Source organism: Chenopodium quinoa, unplaced genomic scaffold (genome assembly GCF_001683475.1).
Source record: "Chenopodium quinoa cultivar QQ74 unplaced genomic scaffold, ASM168347v1, whole genome shotgun sequence".
Taxonomy (NCBI): domain Eukaryota; kingdom Viridiplantae; phylum Streptophyta; class Magnoliopsida; order Caryophyllales; family Amaranthaceae; genus Chenopodium; species Chenopodium quinoa.
In genome coordinates this window covers 170,009-189,330 of record NW_018742206.1, presented here as the reverse complement: position 1 = coordinate 189,330, position 19,322 = coordinate 170,009, and the positions used below count along the sequence as shown (strand labels likewise).

General features: G+C 36.4%; 1 protein-coding gene across 4 annotated transcripts in view; it reads left to right on the top strand.

Moving 5' to 3' along the window:
- Positions 1 to 10,527, top strand: part of LOC110733352 — a 33,866-nt gene extending 23,339 nt beyond the window's left edge. The window contains exons 1-3 of one of the 4 annotated variants that reach the window (XM_021913408.1): positions 8,337 to 8,371; positions 9,387 to 9,738; positions 10,211 to 10,527. In XM_021913408.1, coding sequence (XP_021769100.1) covers positions 9,391 to 9,738; positions 10,211 to 10,351 — 489 coding nt within the window. In that variant the 5' untranslated portion in view covers positions 8,337 to 8,371; positions 9,387 to 9,390 and the 3' untranslated portion in view covers positions 10,352 to 10,527. Of the gene's footprint in view, positions 1 to 8,336; positions 8,372 to 8,620; positions 9,739 to 10,210 lie in introns of those variants that run through there. The other 3 variants (XM_021913400.1, XM_021913393.1, XM_021913388.1) reach the window with 3 other exon arrangements.
- The last annotated feature ends 8,795 nt before the right edge of the window (positions 10,528 to 19,322 follow it).

Here is a 19,322-nt window from a genome sequence, read left to right as displayed (position 1 = left end):
AATAGTCGTATCATTGGAAATATTAACTGTTTCTGTATCTTCGATAACTGTCGTTTTATTTTCGTGTTCTTCCATTGCTTTTATTATTTCTTTGTCATTTTTATCATTAGCAAAGCAATATTGATCAGGGCTAGGGGAATGACACGCATCGTAAGCAAAGGTACTCATTTCATTGAATTCATCGGTGAATACATCAAGAGGGGCAAGGTCAGCTGCGACCTCACCGGAATTATTTGGGCTAGAAAGAGAAGACTCAACAGGATTGGACTCTATAGCAGAAAGAGGGTCGGCCTTAGACCCTAAGGACTCGTCTACAGACTTAGACTCAGACTCGGACTCGGACCCAGACGACTCAAACTCATCAAACATAGGAACTTCGCCAGCGGTTATTTCCAACTTCTCTCCGCTTGGTGTAGTGATCCTCAATGTCTTGCGTCATCCCTTTGAAATATCATCAGCCTGGACGATTAACTCAGAGGGGTCAAAATCCTTGATTGCTACAACAGCTTGAATGAGCTCGGAATTATCATTGCAGACAGGCTTAGATTCATTCTTCTCCATTCCAAAAAGAAGGTTAATGCCTAGATCATTAGAGCTTGGGCTAGCCAGTTTCTCAGTTGTGAAGAGCTTTTCGCCTTCATCGACAAAGTCACAATCGAGGAACATCTCAAATCCTGGTTCACGCTTCCCATCGTGGACGAAAGGCTCAGGAAATTCATAGCATGGGAAGTCTTCCCCTTCTTTGATGTACTGGCCATTGAGGGTTAATGGATATGGATCTATGGCCATTTCCGTCTTCATGATTCGAGCGTTATTGCGAGCCTTCATTTTCAAGAGGGCTTGTTTCACCTCTTTTTTTGTTAGCTTGAATCCCAAGCCAAAGGTATCTTTCTTGAGTGCACCAAGATGGCCCCAAAGTTCAGCCATTTTCTTTTTGAGTCCGAGGGTCATTCCGGGGAAACGCCCTTGCTTCTTCAAAATGGCATTAATACTGGTGTTTGAATAGGGATCGAAGTCGAGATGGCACTTCTCCTCTTCTTCGATCATGAGAACATCATCGAGTGGAAACCCCCAAAGATCTTCATCTTCTTCGTCATGTTCGACATGGACGATAGGAGTGTCGATAACTTGAATGTGCATGGGAGAGGCATCAATGGTAATTGGAACCCCTCCAACTATGGCTTTCACTTTCAAGTGCAACGATGATGGGATCGCCCTTAGCTCATGAAGCCAAGGACGTCTTAACAACAGATTGAAAGAGGCCTTAATGTCCACCACCTAAAACTTGGTGTGATGTTCAATGGCCCCAGTAGTTATGTTTAGTATGATAGTACCCACGGATTGACGGCAAGTATTATCATAAGCGCGAATCCCTTGAGTAGAGGGAGTCAGTTCTTCATTCTTTATGCCCAACTTCCTTGCAGTGCAGAGTGGGCATACGTTGATTGCAGAGCCATTATGAACCAGGCTCATAGGAACATTCATCTTCCTACACACCACAATGAGGTGTAAGGCCTTGTTATGTTGGTCCCCTTCCGGGGGTAGATCCTTGTCAGAAAAGGAAATCAAATTGTTGGTACTTGGCAACTCAGTAGTGAGAAAGTTAACCAATCCTTGAGGAGTCATATCATCATCAACTCCTATTTTCACCAGAGCATTCATCACAGCCTTTCGATGCTCGTGAGAGGTGGCCAAAAGCTTCCATACATTCATTTCCACCTTAATCTTTTGTAATTGTTTGACCACATCGTTGTTCACGTACAGGATCGATGGGATTAACTATTGGATGTGATTGCGGTGGAATAGGTTGTTGCAACCGTCCACTTCTGGTGAGAACCTTGACCTCAAGGTCTCCCCAAATATCTTCACTTGTGCCAAGAGATGAACAGGTTATATCCTTGAGATAGACATCTTCATCTTCACTATCCCAAATTCCATTCACTTCTTCATAACTCGAGACAAATACAACTTCCGGGAGAGGTTCATTCACAGGTTGAATAAGTATTGATGGATTAAAGGAGACTTCATCTCCCATGATATCCAAAGCATCAGAGAGAGGACCTGTTTGAATGTTAGGCTTCTTGCCCCCTGGAGGGACAGGAAGTTGATTAGCATCAATTAGGTCTTGGATCGCATCCTTCAACCTCCAACACTTCTCAGTATTATGACCCTTGCCTTGATGAAACTTGCAATAAGCATTGGGGTCATAGCTAGCGGTTCTATTCTCTGGTCGAGGTTCTGGAAATGGTCCAATTGGCATAATCAGTCCTTGACCATGCAAACAGTCAAAAGCAGCATCATAAGTCATTCCCAAAGGCGTGTAAACCCTCCTTTGCCTTTGGAATCTTTGAGGAGGAGCATTAAGGGCCAGCACATCATTGATATTGATATTGTTGGTAGCGTTATTAGGCTTGGAAGACGAAGAAGAAGGAGTGTCGTTCTTCTTGTTTTTCCAAGTGTTGTTATTATTGTTGCTACCAGCAGTCTTCATCAGTTCATCCTTGATATTGATCCCAATATCGTATACAACATCAAAGGTACTCAGAGGCAGAAAAATTAAGTGTTGCTTGTACTTATGAGTCAGATTTGCAATGAACAAGCGAACCATCTCTTTTTCCTTGGGGGGATCCACCAAGAGCACGGTTGTTTCCCTCCACCTGCTTAAGTAAGTGGTGAAGCCTTCATTCTCTTTCTGTTTGAGAATGGAGAGTTCACGTTCAGAAGTCTTGGCCTGAATGTTACACTTGTAATGATTCATAAAGCTTTCAGCAACATCCTCCCAGGTCGCGACATGTTTGGATTCCAAAGAGTAGAACCACTGTTGACATGCATGCTCCAAGAAAAGAGGGAACACTGTAGGGAAGAGTGTCACATATACTCCCTTAAGAGCCATGGTTGCAGAAAAAGCCTTCAAATGGAAAAGCGGATTATCAGTAGGCTTGAACTTCGGAATGTCAGCAGTGGAAAAATCCTCAGGAAGCTTGTCCCTTATGGACGAAGAGGCGACATGTTGTTCCACATAAGTGAATTCTTCAGAAATCTTACTCATCTGTTCCTTAATCTTGTCCATTGCAGCGGCAGTGACATTGTTTTGATTGTCTTGCTCTACCGTGTTGACTCTAGTGGTGAGTGTTTGCATCATGTTAGACAACATTTCAATTGTCCTGTTGATGTTCTCGATATCTTCCTTAGTAGCCATTGGTTGAAAGTAGGCTAGAGATGGATCTTGTGGAGATGATTGTGGTGGTTTCCTTGTACGCCTCTTTGGTATAAGAGGTTGTTGAGGTATTGACTCGAACCGTAACAATCTACCCCTGCTTCTTGACCAAGTGTTGTGACACCGAAACAAACACACCTTTAATGACCAAACTTATCCTTAACCCATCCGGATAAAAAAAAAATGAATTTTTAAAAAGGAAAAATTGCTCCCAATAATCTGAACTTTGCCTCGTCCGCCGAAAATAATCCCAAGTTTCGTTTATTATCTATTGCACCCAACTTTGGGGGGTATTAATTTTCGTTGCACCCAACAGGTCATCTAACCTGATGTAGCAGGTTACCTAGACACGTGTCAACACGTGATAGGTTCAAAAAAAAAATTAAAATGAAAACAAAAATTTTTAAAAAAAAAAGAAAAATACCCAGCCCCCACCTTATCCCGGAAAACACCACACCCCCACCCCCTCCCCGCCGGAAAAACAACCCCTTCCCCGAAAACCCCTCCCCCGCTACCGAAAACCGCCCAGCCACCCCTTCCCTTCCCGATCTCGCAATTCGACCCTAAAAATATGGTGGTGGATGTGGGTTTTGAGTGGGGAAATGAGGGGAGTAGTTCGATGGCTGGGGTGTGTCGAAGGAGGTTTTCGGTGGCTGGGGTGGTGTTAGAAGGAGGTTTTCGGTGGTTGGGGTGGTGTTAGAGGAGGTTTTCGGTGGCTGGGGGTGTAGGAATTCGGACTGCAGTGGCGATGGTGGTTGCGGGGGTTGCTCGGCGCGAATCTGATGTTGTTGGAGCTGTAGGGCGGAGCTGGGGTGGTTTTCGGGGAGAGGGAAGGAAGGTTTCGCCGGTTTTGGTGGGCAGGGGTACCGGCGACCTGGGTAGGGTTGTCGGAGGTGGGGGCACAGGTGGTGGCGGTGGTGGAATTGGGCTGTCTAAGGGGACTGGCTGTTAGGTTTTTTTTTAATTATGTTTTTAATTTTTTTTTTCTATTTTTCAACCAATTACATGTTGACACGTGTGCAAAAAAAATAATTCAGAAATGTTTACTTGATTTACCGGTTGCAGGTATTTGGGAGCAACGAAAATTAATACCCCCCCCAGTTCGGTGCAATAGATAATAAACGAAAGTTAGGATTATTTTCGGCGGACGAGGCAAAGTTTAGATTAATGGGAGCAATTTTTCCTTTTAAAAATCTATAATTTTGAAATTCTATTTATTTATTTATTTTTAAAAAAAATATGGGAGGATACTATCCGACTTACTCCGAAAAAAAAAAACGACACAAAAAAAAGACTACCCAAAAATACGGTCAAAAAGTGGTGCACGACTAATGAAAAAAAGTGTGTGAACACGACATGTGAGTGATTAAGTGAGGTTATGAACGTGTGTTATGACCGTACACCAAACTGGACACATACATACGCACAAAAACTGAAAAAAGACTAACAGGACACTTTTCCTGGGCACCGTGTCACGGTGCTGACTATCGTGACACAGTGCAGTCTACCGTCTGACGGTAGAAAGAGCCGTGTCACGGCACTATTCACCCTGGCGCGGCAGGACTTTTCGTGACACGGTGCGCAGTTCCAGGTCTTTTTCGTGATTTTTCCAGATTTTAGTCGATTTTAGGTCCGTACTAATTACTATGTGGAAATAAAAACCCTCGGTCATGGGTTAAACAAAAAGAGTAAACACATAAAGGTTAGCACTAAACAACCATGTAGCATTTAGTCACGATGATGTAAAAAAAAGTTCGCAACCTAGAGTCAAGATCTATGTTCAACTATTGGTCAAGCTTTAGGTGTCAAAAGGGTACCATGGTTAAGAGTTTGGACGCATTAGCAAGGCAACCTCCCTTGAGAGTGTATGCCAACGAGCGGCTCCGCGAGTTCGTGATGAAATCGAACTCGACTCTATAGTTTGGGTGGATTTAATAACTCAGATGAACCCTTATTTCCATGAGCGTTTTTGGGTTGATAGAGCTTAAATCCCCCGGGGCTAAGACGCATGTAGAACACACACGTTTTTTTAGAAAATCGAAGGAAGTTGACTGTGAGAAGAGAAAATAAGCCACCGGATTGATTTTAGGGCTGTTGTGACACGGCAGAGATTCCCGTGCCACGGTATGGCACACCGTCAGACGGTGCACTGTACCGTGACACGGCAAATTTTTCCATGGCACGGCAGTCAGAAAATCTGATTGGTGCCCTATTTTCCTTCGTACGCAATCAAGTTATTCAATTTTTCCTACGGGACAGACCTAAATGCGACGTTAAAACGTCTATGCATATGCAAAAATGCCAAATTAATCACAGGAATATTTTTCAAGAATCTTTCAAGTCTCATCCACTCATCTTAATTAAATACCGATCACTCAAATCGATAAATAACTAAGAATCCTCCCCAGTGGAGTCGCCAAATTGTAGGCGTCGTTTGAAGTGCGCCTACGTCAAAGCATGTGATGAATATGCTTGGCACTCATAGGTAGTGGGAATTGACATATACGATTAGGGACAAGGAAAGTAGGGAGCCGCCAACAAGTTTTTAAGGAACTTGTAAACCGTTCACGGATCATAAAAGGCAACCACGATAAAGGGACAACGATAGGCAACAACGATTGACCCGTGAAGGTTACACCCCATTCATAATCCATGAGATTACTAACTCCATATGGTTCGGAACCACGAAAAGAGGATCGGGGATGATGGTACGAAGTGAGTCATGGAGTCACATTAGCCCGTATTGGCCTCTACTCAATTCTCATAGTGAAAAGTGATTCCTGCGATCTCAAAGGCATACAAACAAAGATTCAATTTGCTCCAAACTATTATTTAGCTAAATTGGTTGAATATTAATGCAACACATAATTCTATAAAATTTGTAATCACTTGAATTAAGCAACAAGATTAAAAAGGAACCTAAACCGGTTGTCCAAATTATCTTATTAGGCGTGATTTCAATTACATATTCCCTTTAAACATGCAAAATGGTGATCATAAAAAAATAATAGAATAACATCAATATTGGAAGCAATTTAACAATAATTCTAACATTACAAAATCGTTAGAAAAATAATAGAAATAAAAGGAACATAATTCTTACTTTGATTCTATTTGTTTGCAACTACAAAATAATAAACGAGTTAGTAACTTCAAGGAAATAATAATAAAACAATAATTAAATTAAATTAAATTAAATCTATTTGGGGCCAAACCCTCAAACAGTTCTACCTTTCACGCCTTGGCTTAAGGACAGAACCACGAGTAAAGTATGGACTCCTGGGAGTGCTTGAAGAAGGAATTTTGAAAGAATAAGGGTAGGCTAGTGTTTAGGCTAGAGCATAGAAGAGAGAAAAAACTAGAGAATTAATTGATGCCCCGTACATTAGAAATGAGGGGGTATTTATAGAAAAAATGTGCTGATAGAACACACGGAACCCTAAAATGATAAAAACCCTAAAAAAAAGTATCCCGCGACAAGGCAAAGTGTACTGTGACACGGGAAATCCCACCGTCAGACGGGAAACATTCCTGTGACACGGTGCATATTTTGTGTGATGCGGGAAATATTTAATGAACGGGGGAGAAAACACGTTAAGGGTTTACGCGGAAAGGACATGGAAATTCCCGTGTCACAGCAGGTTTCCCGTGTCACAGGAAATCCCACCGTCAGACGGGAAAGTTTCCCGTGACACGATGGACTGTTGCCGTGACGCGGGAATTTTCAGTCCGCTTTTTCGTCTAAATTCATTTTTAACCCTAATTTCGTTCAACATTTTAAGTGCCGATTGATAATTTTGGGCCATTTTCTGATTTTTATTATTATTTTGGCTAAAGTAAATAAATAAAAAGTTTGGGCCAAAATAAATAATAAAACAGTAAAATAAAAAAAAGGTTTGGGCTAAAATTAAAACTATGCTTTGACCACACATCAAGACTAATCCATAGACTATTCAAAAATACGAATTTAATTAAATACAATTTTTTAAGCACACTCGGGATTAAATACTGAACCTGACCAATAGTGGCGGTGAAAGGTTGTTCATCATCGGGTTTGGTTTTGGGGAGACATTTTTAGGTGTCTACAGAAGGGTTTACTGGTTTTAATTTTTTTTAATTGTTTTTTGTTGGGAAATACAAAACAGTGTATATTTGTTGATTTTTTTTTCCTCCTTGAATGAATGCTAATTTGATGTTTATATATACTAATGTTCATGTATATGTATATATTTGTTTAGCTTGAAATTTTTATATATCTTGAGTATAAATGATATGTAAACTAGTTAGTGATATGTTGTTGTTGATGTTATTTTCTACAGAAAATGACTCGAATCGGTACTTCTTTGAAAAGGAAGAGAAATTGGGACTTTATTCGGTTCATAATTACTATGATTAATTGTGTTGTGTTGCTACATTTGATGTGTTACTCAATGAGAAAAACTATATACAATTCCCATTATCTTAAGCTAGATAAAAAAAACTAGAAGGAAAATGATATTGCACAACTTGAATAGAATGATTAGAGAAAGTGACACTTTGTGTAGGAACTATCTTCGTATAAATCGATACACATTTGGTGTACTTTTAGAAATGGTTAGAGATATTGGTGGATTAAATGAAACAAGAAACACATGTTTGGAAGAGATGGTTGCGGGCTTCTTATACACATTAGCTCACCATAAGAAAAATAGCATGATTGATGCACATTTTTATAGAAGTGGTGAAACTAATAGTAGACAATTTCATGGTTGTTTTTTAGCAATCTTAAAGTTACATGATATTCTTCTTAAGAAACCAACTCCAATATAAGAGGATTGCGATGATGAAAGGTGGAAATATTTCAAGGTAAATTAAAAAACCAACACTTTAATTTGAGATAAAATAGAGAGACTATTACATAATTTAAAGTGATATTGTTTATTTTGTAGAACTCATTAGGTGCCCTTGATGGTAAAATGATTCTAGTTAATGTTCCTAGTGAAGATCGATCCAAATATTGCACTAGAAAAGGTACCCTTGCTAAGAATGTACTAGGAGTATGCTCACCTGAAATGGAATTTATATATGTCTTATCTGGTTGGGAGGGATCGGCACATGATGGTCGGATTCTTCGAGATGTTATTTCTAGGCCTAATGGGTTGAAAGTTCCAAAAGGTAATTTGATTGATGTAGTAGACGTTATTTGAAATTGACTTAGGGTCTGTTCTCATTAACTGAACTCAGCTGAACTGAACTGAACTGAACTGAATTGAGCTAAACTGAACTGAACTGAACTGAATTGAGCTGAACTGAACTGAACTGAACTAAACTGAACTGAATATTTTATAAGAGAAGGAAATTAGGAGCTGAACTGAACTAAACTAAGCTGAGCTGAACTGAACTGAACTGAACTTCAACGTAAGAGAACAGGCCCTTAGTAAGAGAGTAATTTTTTTTTTTTAAATGTGTCATGGTTGTTATTATCTATGTGACAGAGGATATACTAATGTAGAGGGATTCCTTCCACCTTATAGAGGGCATCTTAATCATCTTAGAGAATGGAATAATGGCCCCCGTCAACCTCAAACTGCCGAAGAATATTTCAACTTAAGGCATGCAAAAGCTAGAAATATGATTGAGAGATGCTTTGGGTTACTCAAGGGAAGATGGGGAATTCTTAGAAGTCCTTCTTGGTTTAGTTTACAAACACATGGTCGAATTGTGCTTGCTTGTGCCTTATTACATAACTTGGTAAAAAGATACATGCTTGAAGAATTTGATGATGATGACTTGTTTGAGGAAAGTGATAGTGATGATGATGATGATGGTGATGCTAGTGATGAAGATGATGTGGAATACATAACCTCCATTGCTGTAACCGATCCATGGACTAATTTTCGAAATACAATGGCCCAAAATATGTTCAATGATTGGAGGGCTAGACACCACAGAGTTACTTTGTGATATTATTCTTGTTTGTTAAACAACATTGTATTTGTTATTTGAACTTGAGACTTGTATCTTTGTTTCAATTTCGTGTTTTTTTTTTATTGTTGTATCAAGTCATGGATTTTGTGTTGGACTTATAATAATTTCCTTTATGTACTTGTATTGAATTTTTTTTTGTTAATTTCACTTTTATATACATGCAATGTTATTTTGACATGTTAATATGGTTCAAATGTTTTAGTAGGATGGATGAAAGTAGTGCAAGTGGAGGTGGAAGGGGAAAAAACAAACGATTTTGGACCGCTCGAGAAGATAAAGTTCTTGTAGAAGCATTGTCAGAGCTAGTTGTTGATCCTCATTGGAAGTGTGAAAATGGGTTCAGAAGCAACTACATGGTTCGCTTAGAGGAGATCATAGGTAAGGCTCTTCCTGGTTGTGGGTTGAAGGCTATGCCACACATCGATTCTCGACTAAAGACACTTGGAGCAAAGTTTAGGGCTATTTCTACTATGTTAAATAGTAGTGGATTCGTTTGGGATGATTCCAAAAAAATGGTTTCTGTGGACCGGGCTGTTTATGATGAGTTTTGCAAGGTATGATAACTTTTTTAAGGTCATGAACTTTTATTTTGAATACTTGCTATTTTTGTTTATATTCCTATGGCTATGGATGCTTAGCATTTTTGCTATTTTTTATAGATTTGAAGGACTATTTATACAAGCAAGCATAGGAACTATAGTTAGCAGGAACTATTTATACAAGTGCATTAGTTTTTAAAAAAAAAATCTAATTTCAGGATTTTGTTTGTAGTGCTAGCTAAAAAAAAACCTATGTGGAATGTCATTTAAATTATGTTTGAGATACCTCATGATGTTGTATACTTGAGCATTTGGGGAATTTTTGTGCTTTTTAGAAAAATCCAAGCTGCAAAAACTTGTATGGAGTTTCATTTCCCCACTTCCATGAACTCATGAATGTTTATGGCAAGGATTATGCAACTGGAAAACCAGCTGAAGATTTTGTTGAAGCAATCAACAATTTGCAAACTGTTGCCCCCCCCCATAGGTTTTACTCGATTCAAGTGATGATGAGGGAGTTGCTGGTAGTGGTAATGTCACTCAGACCGTTACTTCTCCTCCTTCAAAAAAGATGAAGACTGAAAAAACTTCCAAAACAAAAGAAAGAAAAAGGTGGTGCTGGAAGTAATGAGTTGGCTAGCTTACAAGCATTCATGAAAGACATGAATGTTCATCTTTCCACTATGGCAAATGTAATGGCACGCATTGATGATCGTGAACAACGAGCGGATGAAAGAGAGCAAAATTTAGTTGAAAAGAGTGAGCAAGTGCTAGAGGAACTACTCTCTTTCAATTTAGAAGGTGTCACGGCCCAAGTTTTTGAAGTGACTAACATTCTAACCGCACAATCAAACAAGCTCATGGTATTTTCAAAGTGTCCCGACGCTATAAAAAGTGCTTATGTTAAGAGTCTTCTACGAGGAAGTGGAAATGGTGATGCTTAAATCTTATGTGGTGGTTTCATGTATGGTTTTCAATTAGGTGTTATTCACAAGCTACTACTTTTGGTATGAACTTTATCTAGAAAGGATTAGTAGCAAAGACTTGGGTTGAATGTTAATCTTATTATAACACTTTTGGTATGAACTTTTATTTAGGAACAAGTACTTTGCATTGGTATTATTTTCACCAAGAGGTGATTACTTGGATTTGTAATCAATGGAGCTAAAAAGGTGTTATCTGGAGATATATTATGTTTTTTTGGTTTTTTTTTCATATTGCAGGAAAAGACGATACAGGTTTGGTGGTATATTTTAAAAAAAAATAAAAAAAAAATAAAAACAGGTTCTTTAAGTTTCCTGAAGAAACAAGTTTTATCAAATAATAACAAGTTATTTTTGAACAAAAATTAAAAGAATTTAAAAACTCAAAATTTGATTCCCTGGCTTGAACCAAACAGTCACAAAGGGAATCAGTGAGCAGTTCATTCCGTTTCCTGGACACAACCAAACAACTAGGAAAAATCAGGGGAATCCATTTCTTTCTTCTCCATTCCCTTTCTTCATTCCATTCTGATTCCTCTCTGCGAACCAAACGGCCCCTTAGGGTATTATAAGTAACTGACAAATCTTAACGCCAGTTACGAATAGCATTTTATTTTATTTTAAAAAAATAAAAATGGCAATTGTGCTAGATGCCCCTATTGCCATTACCCACGCTACATTTTTTTTAATGTGAAGCGTCATAAATTATAAACCCAACTTTTATACAGTTATAAATACAATAATTATTAATCTAAACCATGTAAGGTCCAATTTAATCGACATTGATCTACATCATCAATTATAAAATATAGAAAATAATGTAATTGTAAATTACAAATATGTCACCAACTTTCAACTACAAAGGAAATGTATGTCATCCTAAAATAACAGAGCGATAAGAGGTGATTTGAAATAAACAAAATAGAACATTATTGTGATTTCTAAAACGGAACAATCTGAGAATTGCTTGTAGAAATCATCCTCTCATAAGTCGTTTACCATTTTTGAAGGTGCTTGTAGAATAAGCTTGAAATAATATTGAACCCTGCATCCAAAACCAACCTGCCAAATTGTTATCACAAAGACCAATCTTAGATAATTTCCAAAATATGAGTTTGTGGGATATCATAAAATGTTCTACCGATAAAAGTTTTGACTTACTCAAGTAGTGATAATGGATTTCTTAACTTATTAATTTTGAGAAGATTGCAAGACATTGAGTATTAAAAGTGTCTAAATGTTATGTGAATAGAATCAGGTTAACGATTCATGATACATGCAAGCTAAGGAACAACGGAATGAAACTAATCAAGTTGGGTGGGATAGGGGATATCACCCAAATGCACCCAACAAAGACGATAGATAATAAGTTCTACCAAGAGCTATTGCTATAAGCAGAATAGAACCCAACTCCAAGAGCATTCACCTCACTAAGAGAAATTATAGAAACAGCCAAGGAAGATGCAAAATTAAACTATAAAAGTATCAAATAAAACCATCACTTTCCTGCTAATTACAAGAAGGAAAAATAGGTGCCAAACTTTTTGTAAATTAAAATTCCTCTAAAACAAAGGAAACCAATATAGAAATAGTAATTTAAGTTAATCTCTGTCTTTTAGACGAAAGAAATTAATCATGTTAGTGCTAGAAACGACAAGCTCCTAGAGAATGAGTATCCATGCTAGATAGGTATCAACCAAAAAACTATAAATAGAGCATTCACAAGCTAAATGTAATAGCAAATTAATTGAACCTTAATCATTGTAAAAGTAGGTAATAACAGTCCTTACAATTACAACCCACGACAAAGCAAGTTGAGATTTACGAAGTAAAAAAGAACAATAAATGAGATGGAATTGCTATGAAGCCTAGTTCAACTTTTACTCAATCAATAACCATGGCCAGAATATAAAAAATAGTCATGCCTTATCTCTCACTGTCATTAACAAAATGCTACTTGAAAGGCAAGGATTAATATACCTAATTGTTGCATTGAGGAACTATTTACTCTTCACATGAAAATAATACTCTGTATTAAAGAGGGATACATTTCTTTACCTATTGTTCGATCCTATGATGTGGTATGTTGATTGGACTCTGACAAAGCTTGTTAAAATTTTCATCAAACTACATACTAACACTAGATGACCCTCCCTCTGAACTAGTAAATCACCAAGTGGTAAGGCTGCATGCATTTGGTGTAACACCCCCGATTTACTAACTGAAAATAGATAAGAATTAAAGGAAAAATAAACAACCTTTAAATAAAATTGCGGAAGCATACTCCTAAATCGAAGGTATTACTGCCACACTCAACAACCTGTCAAGTGTTAAGGCTTACAAATCCCAATAAATCTAGGTGAGCTATTTACAACTTTACGAACTCGTTATAGCATACTAATCGATCACTTGAGCTCCCTTTAGCTACGATCACTTGATCAAACCTGCTTATACAAACTTGACTGGTCACCATTAAGGATAAATTCCAAAATAGATCGTCGCAGGGCCACCATAAGAAAAAGACATGGCCGTAAACACAAGTAGCACAACAAAACAATACACACACGTCAGCAAAAAGCTGAGTAATCACCACTTATCAAAATACAAAGAGTAATATAATCAATTCAATTAAACAATGTAGTTCGAAACTACATTACACATTGTACTCTGAAAATAACATTTGTCAACTCAACCTCAAATAATAATAATCCTTTACTCAACTCGTAACCAATAGTGTGCCATGCTCTTTGTTCTATACCTAGCCTTGGACATGGGTAATTCGAATAAAACCAACAAGTATAAAAACTTGAATATTCCCAATAACTAGAAAACACCTTGAATCAGACCACATACGGGTCAATTCCCACTGTAGGGGACCATAGAAAAATAAAATAATAAAGATTGTACCTCATTCTTAACTCATGATTACCATCTCCTTACCAACATGCCAAGGACTAAGGTCTATAACGCCGAGCCTCAAACTAAGAATAAAATAATAATTCTCAACCTTTTGATCTCATACTTGATCAAAAATAAACATAAACTTGATGATAAATAGTATCTCAATAATGGCACGAGTTCCCAAATAACATGACAATTCGATCACAATATATCTAACTCCTAAAAAAGTACTAATAACCCAAATATAATCAAATCTCAACCCAAAAACAATACTCTGCATTAACAACCCTAAAACCTTGATAAAACAATGCTCCCTATAACAACAACATTAAAACTCTTGCAATAATTGTACAATCAATATATACAACAAAAATAAATAACACGATACTCAAATCTAATAAAATCATATAATACCATAATAATTAATCATCTATACAAAGAGTACAAATAATAAATCATATCACACATAACAATACGAAAACACAAACATTTTAAAAATAGTGTGAGATCAATGTAAACAAATTAATCAAACAATTCCAAGATAATAAATCGTGTGATTACCTTCGACAAAGTACACTGGAATTACAATATTCACCCTAAAAAAATTGCGCAGCTTTTCTATTCATCTCACCAAGTAATGATGTAAATCATCATCATCCTCATATCATTATCAAATCTAATGTTGGTTTGGTGCGTTTCACGCACAACCAAAGGTATAGGACGGCTCTTTTATATATATATATATATATAAAATATCTTTTAAGGTTTTAGAATATTAATAGGGTTTAAATTAGTTTATGATTGTAGAGTTCGAACATTTCTCTAGAAATTGTTTAAATCAAAATTAATTCCCACTTTGCTTTGTTTTAAAAATTTATTCCCTAAATAGTGTCCACGTAGGATTGGGTATTATTATTATTATTATTTTATTGGTTAAGTGTAGAACCGCAATCGTTGGTGGCGGTTTCGTTTGAAGGATCAATATTGCTATTGACGATTCATTTTGCATGTTTTTTTTTACCATTCCGCTAATATCATCTCACTGTTTTACATGTAGTCATCTGCAAGTGTTTTTTTAATAGCCCCACCTGCAAAAAAATTGCAAGGAAATTAAACAAGAAGTAAAAAAAATACATGGGAATTGAAGTTCATATATATATATATATATATATATATATATATATATATATATATATATATATATATATGTTGAGATTTTCCCTTGAATTCATACTTGTATAAAATTACTCAGAAAATCATAATAAAATTACAATTAAAAACTGAGTTTTAGAGAGAGAAAGAAGAAAGAAGATCTAAAGAAGAAATAAGAGCTTTTAAGAGATAAAACACAAGAGTTGATCAATGAAAAAGCATTTCACGAAAGTAATCGATCTTTTGTACAAGCTGAATGTTTTTAACTCCCCTCCCCTGGTCTGTAGTAGTATTAATGCAAAACCTTCTAAGATTTTTCTGTTTAATCATCAAGAAACCTGAAAGCACAAGGATCAACATCGGCTAGAAGACTCAGTGATGGTTCAATTATCTCCTCTGCATACATCAGGATGATACTCTAAATTAACATATTATGCAAATCCAATCAGATTTATCATCTTAATACTTTAAATTCTACAAAATTTGCAGAAAATTAGAATTAAAATTTGCTAAAATCTCTCAAATTAGATCCAAATCCATGAAATTTCACAAAATAAGATATCTCCAATAAGATTAACAGTTAAACCAACCCCAAATTTCACGAAATTTAACAGGAAAAAAAATTAAACTCAGAAGAAGTAACATAATTATTCAGCAGATAAGATACCACTGAAATGTCATAAACTAGGAAAAAACCAATAAATTTTCAGAAAATTGGCAATTAGGCATATACAATAAATTTAACAAGAAATAGAATTTCAATTAAAAAAATTCACATTTACAAAAAAAAAAAAATCGATAAAATTTCATAAAACATAATGCTTTGCACGGTGAATAATTTAGCCTTGCACTTTCGGGGTAATCTGAAATCCGACCATTCGTCGATTGAACTAAGCTGATATTTTTGATAATAGAGATTTAGAGCCTTGGAGGAGCTTCAAAGGAATTTCAGCGGAGAGAGAAAAATTAAGGGGGTGTGTGAAAAAATGGGCTAAGTTTAAATGTTTGACAAGGTTGGAGGAGACAGAAGAATACGGGTACCCTTAAAAAAAATGGCGAGTAGTAACTGACTTTGATGAAACCCATTACAGTTAATAAGGTCAATAAAGTCTGACATATTATTTATAATTGACCTTTTTTATGCTCTTTACTTATAGTTAGTCAATCTATCATTGACTTATTATTTGTAAATGACCTTGATTATGTTAGTTATAAATACTAATTTATTTGTAACCCGCTCTACATGTGTCAGTTACTAATACTCTAATTGTAACTGACATAATTCAAACCAGTTACTAATAGGGCGTTACAAATAACATTTTTTCTAATAGTGATGGTATAATTATACATATTGTACTAGTATTTCCGTAGAGGAAGATTTGGGGGGTGTTACAAGTTGGCCCAGGTTACTCATAATGAGTAACAAAGGCTGTTACTCAAATGACAATGTGGTAAATATTTGCCTTGAAAAACGCGATTAATAATTTTTTATGGTAACGATTTGTTGACGGAGTTTATCACTAGGTTTATTAGTATCCAGGAGACAGAAAGCAATTGTTCACCAAGAAGCCCATTTAAGCAACCACAACCGCCATTAATCGAAAGAAAGAGAACCACGGCCGGCGAAGCAATGTATTACCGTTTTGCGTGAAAGTTTCACCAAGAAGCCAAACAAACCAACATCGGAGTCGCCATCATGGTCAGCCGAAAAAACATCGTTGACGAATCCGCATGTGGAAGGGAAACCACGAGCGACGGAGCGACGGTGTACGAATTTGCAGGTGAAGGTTAACAATAAGCCCGATAAGTCACCGGATCACCATCATCATCTTCTTCCTCCGCAACCATTTTCGGCGGCTTCGCTGCCGAATTAAACAAAAACCCTAAGAACAATAGAAGATTAGAATGGCATGTTAACCCCAAATGGTAGGGGTGTTGTCTTCTTCCACTAGATTTCTCCATTGATGAACCTTAGCTTGGTTGTGAGCTCCATTGAAAATCACATCTTAACACCAATAGCAAACCCTCTGTTTCTACAATTAATGATGTACATAAATTTTTTCCCTATTTTGCCCTTACTAATTCCACCTGAAATTACCAACGTGCCCTTTGAATAACAATTCATGTTACTCAAATTGAGTAACTTAACTTTACTCTTTATTTTAATTATATATTGATTGTAGCATTAAGCAGTATATTTCTATTATGGGTTTTGTATATATTTTTGCAACAATGAGTATGTTTATAGTACTACCTCCGTTAACGGTTATTTGCAACATTTACCCAAAATAGGTGCTTAGTATTATTTGCAACAATTTTATTTTTTTCCTTTTTTGGTAACTTTTTGGTTGACCAAATGACTGTTTTGCCCTTATTAAAAACTGATTAAATCCTAACTTACTCTAATACTCAACGTAATCATTTGTATAATCTAAACATCTAATTTAATGACTCCCACCAAAATTAAAGATCTACATCCCCTCTTTCCATTTCATTAGATCTGAATCACCTCAACTCCTCACCTACCCTCATCAATACATCTTCAACCACTGCCATTAATATGGTTGATGAAGCTTTTAAATGTACGCATCCCTCCAGAATTTGTCACTTTCTCTCTCTCTCCTCCTCTTTAAATCTGGTAATCCTCTTTCTCTCTCCTGTTCTTCGAAACCCTAATTTTAGATCTACTGTTTTCTTTCTTCATTTTACCAAAAATGAATCCCCCAAATGAGAAGATTCCAGATGACAATGTTATTGCGACCTACAAATGTCAGCGTCGTACTGGGAAGATGAAGTTGGTTAAGACGGTAATTTTCATTGAGAGGAAGAGGAAATTCGGTGGTGGTGCGAAGCTTGCAGATCCTACTTACGATGAAAAACGTGAGGTTGCGAATTTGGCAGATCTGGGCAAAAATAAGGTTGGGTTGAATGAAAAAGCAACTATTGCTGATGTTGTGAAGAACGAAGATGGTAAGTCCCATGAAAAAGCAATTGTTGCTGAGGTTGAAGAGGTGACTGGAGAAAAGGGCGACGGTGGTGTTTCTGGAAAAAAAAGGAGCAGATCTGGCTCCTTTGAGGACACCGATGATGCTGTTGGGGGGGAATACAACCCTTCTAACGTTGGCCCTAACTAATGTCGTAGCGTAACGCTATTCTAACCTAACTTTTTTTAATTTAATTGCTTGCAATTAGTTGTTTTTTTGAGATTATTGGTTGATTTGTGAGTCGAAAGGTTGCTTTGTTGAGAATATATGGTTGTTTTGGTCAGAAAATTGGCTGATTTGTTAGTATATTGTTGGTTTTGTGAGATTATCGGTTGTTTTGTGAGTTTATTGGTTGTTTTGTGGAGAATATATGGCTGTTTTGTGAGATTATTTGCTGTATTTGGTCTAATTATAGGCTGTTTTGTTAGATTATTGGCTTGTATTGGTTGTTTCTGATGATCTTTGCCTATTATGATACTCTTTGGTTATTTACGATAAGATATGGATATTTATCATACACTTGGGCATATGGTTTGGTATTAAGTCTATGTTCTGCTATAAATAGGCATGTATTGGCTGTTTTGGTCAGAAAATTGGCTGATTTGTGAGTATATTGTTGGTTTTGTGAGATTATTGGTTGTTTTGTGAGTATATTGGTTGTTTTGTGGAGAATATATGGCTGTTTTGTGAGATTATTGGTTGTTTTGTGGAGAATATATGGCTGTTCTGCTATAAATAGGCATGTACTGGTTGTTTTGGTTTTGATGATGATATGATGATATGTATGCAAATTGGCAATGGGAATTGTGATATGATGAGTGATGAAACAATAGTAGCCTACTTTGAATGTTGTAAGATGTTTATGCAGTTCAGTCCCTTTTTGTATGACTCCCTTTATGTGTGTTCTCAAGGACTATGCTTAGAGAGAACCTCACCAGTGTTGCCTAGAGTTGCCTAAATTTATGAGTCCCTTTTGTTTAGTTCTCAATAACTATTTTAAGAGAGAAAAAAACAATGCTGCCTATATGTATGAGTCCTTTCCTGAGTCTCTTTATGTGTGAGTGAGGAAATGTGTGAGTCCCTTAATGTGTAACAAATCCAAATGATGAAGGGACTCATTTGACATTTGAAATTCATAAGTTGGAATTGCTCCAACAACTTCATATGCAAGTTGTTGTTGAGGAAATCACTTATGCAATTTACTATTATGTCATAAACCACAGCTTCTGATGGATTTACATGTGGTTTTGTTTTTTTTTTTTTTTTTTTTTTTTTTTTTTTTTTTTTTTTTTTTGGTAAACATATTGTCATCAATTTATGCACATAAATCAACACCACTTAAATACAACCTTACAACATAAGCAATAAAGCCTTCAAAAGGTAGTACTTTTGTCAAATTAAGCTAGTTCAGACTGCCTTACAACATATGACTTGAATTTTCACAAAATACACATAACCAATGAATTTTTTAAACTGGTAAAACTATAAACACAAAAAACAACCTAGCAATTTTACCACTTGCTTAATAGCTCTTCAATGGTTATATGTGGCAGTCTGTCCCATGTGCTTGACATGTTCT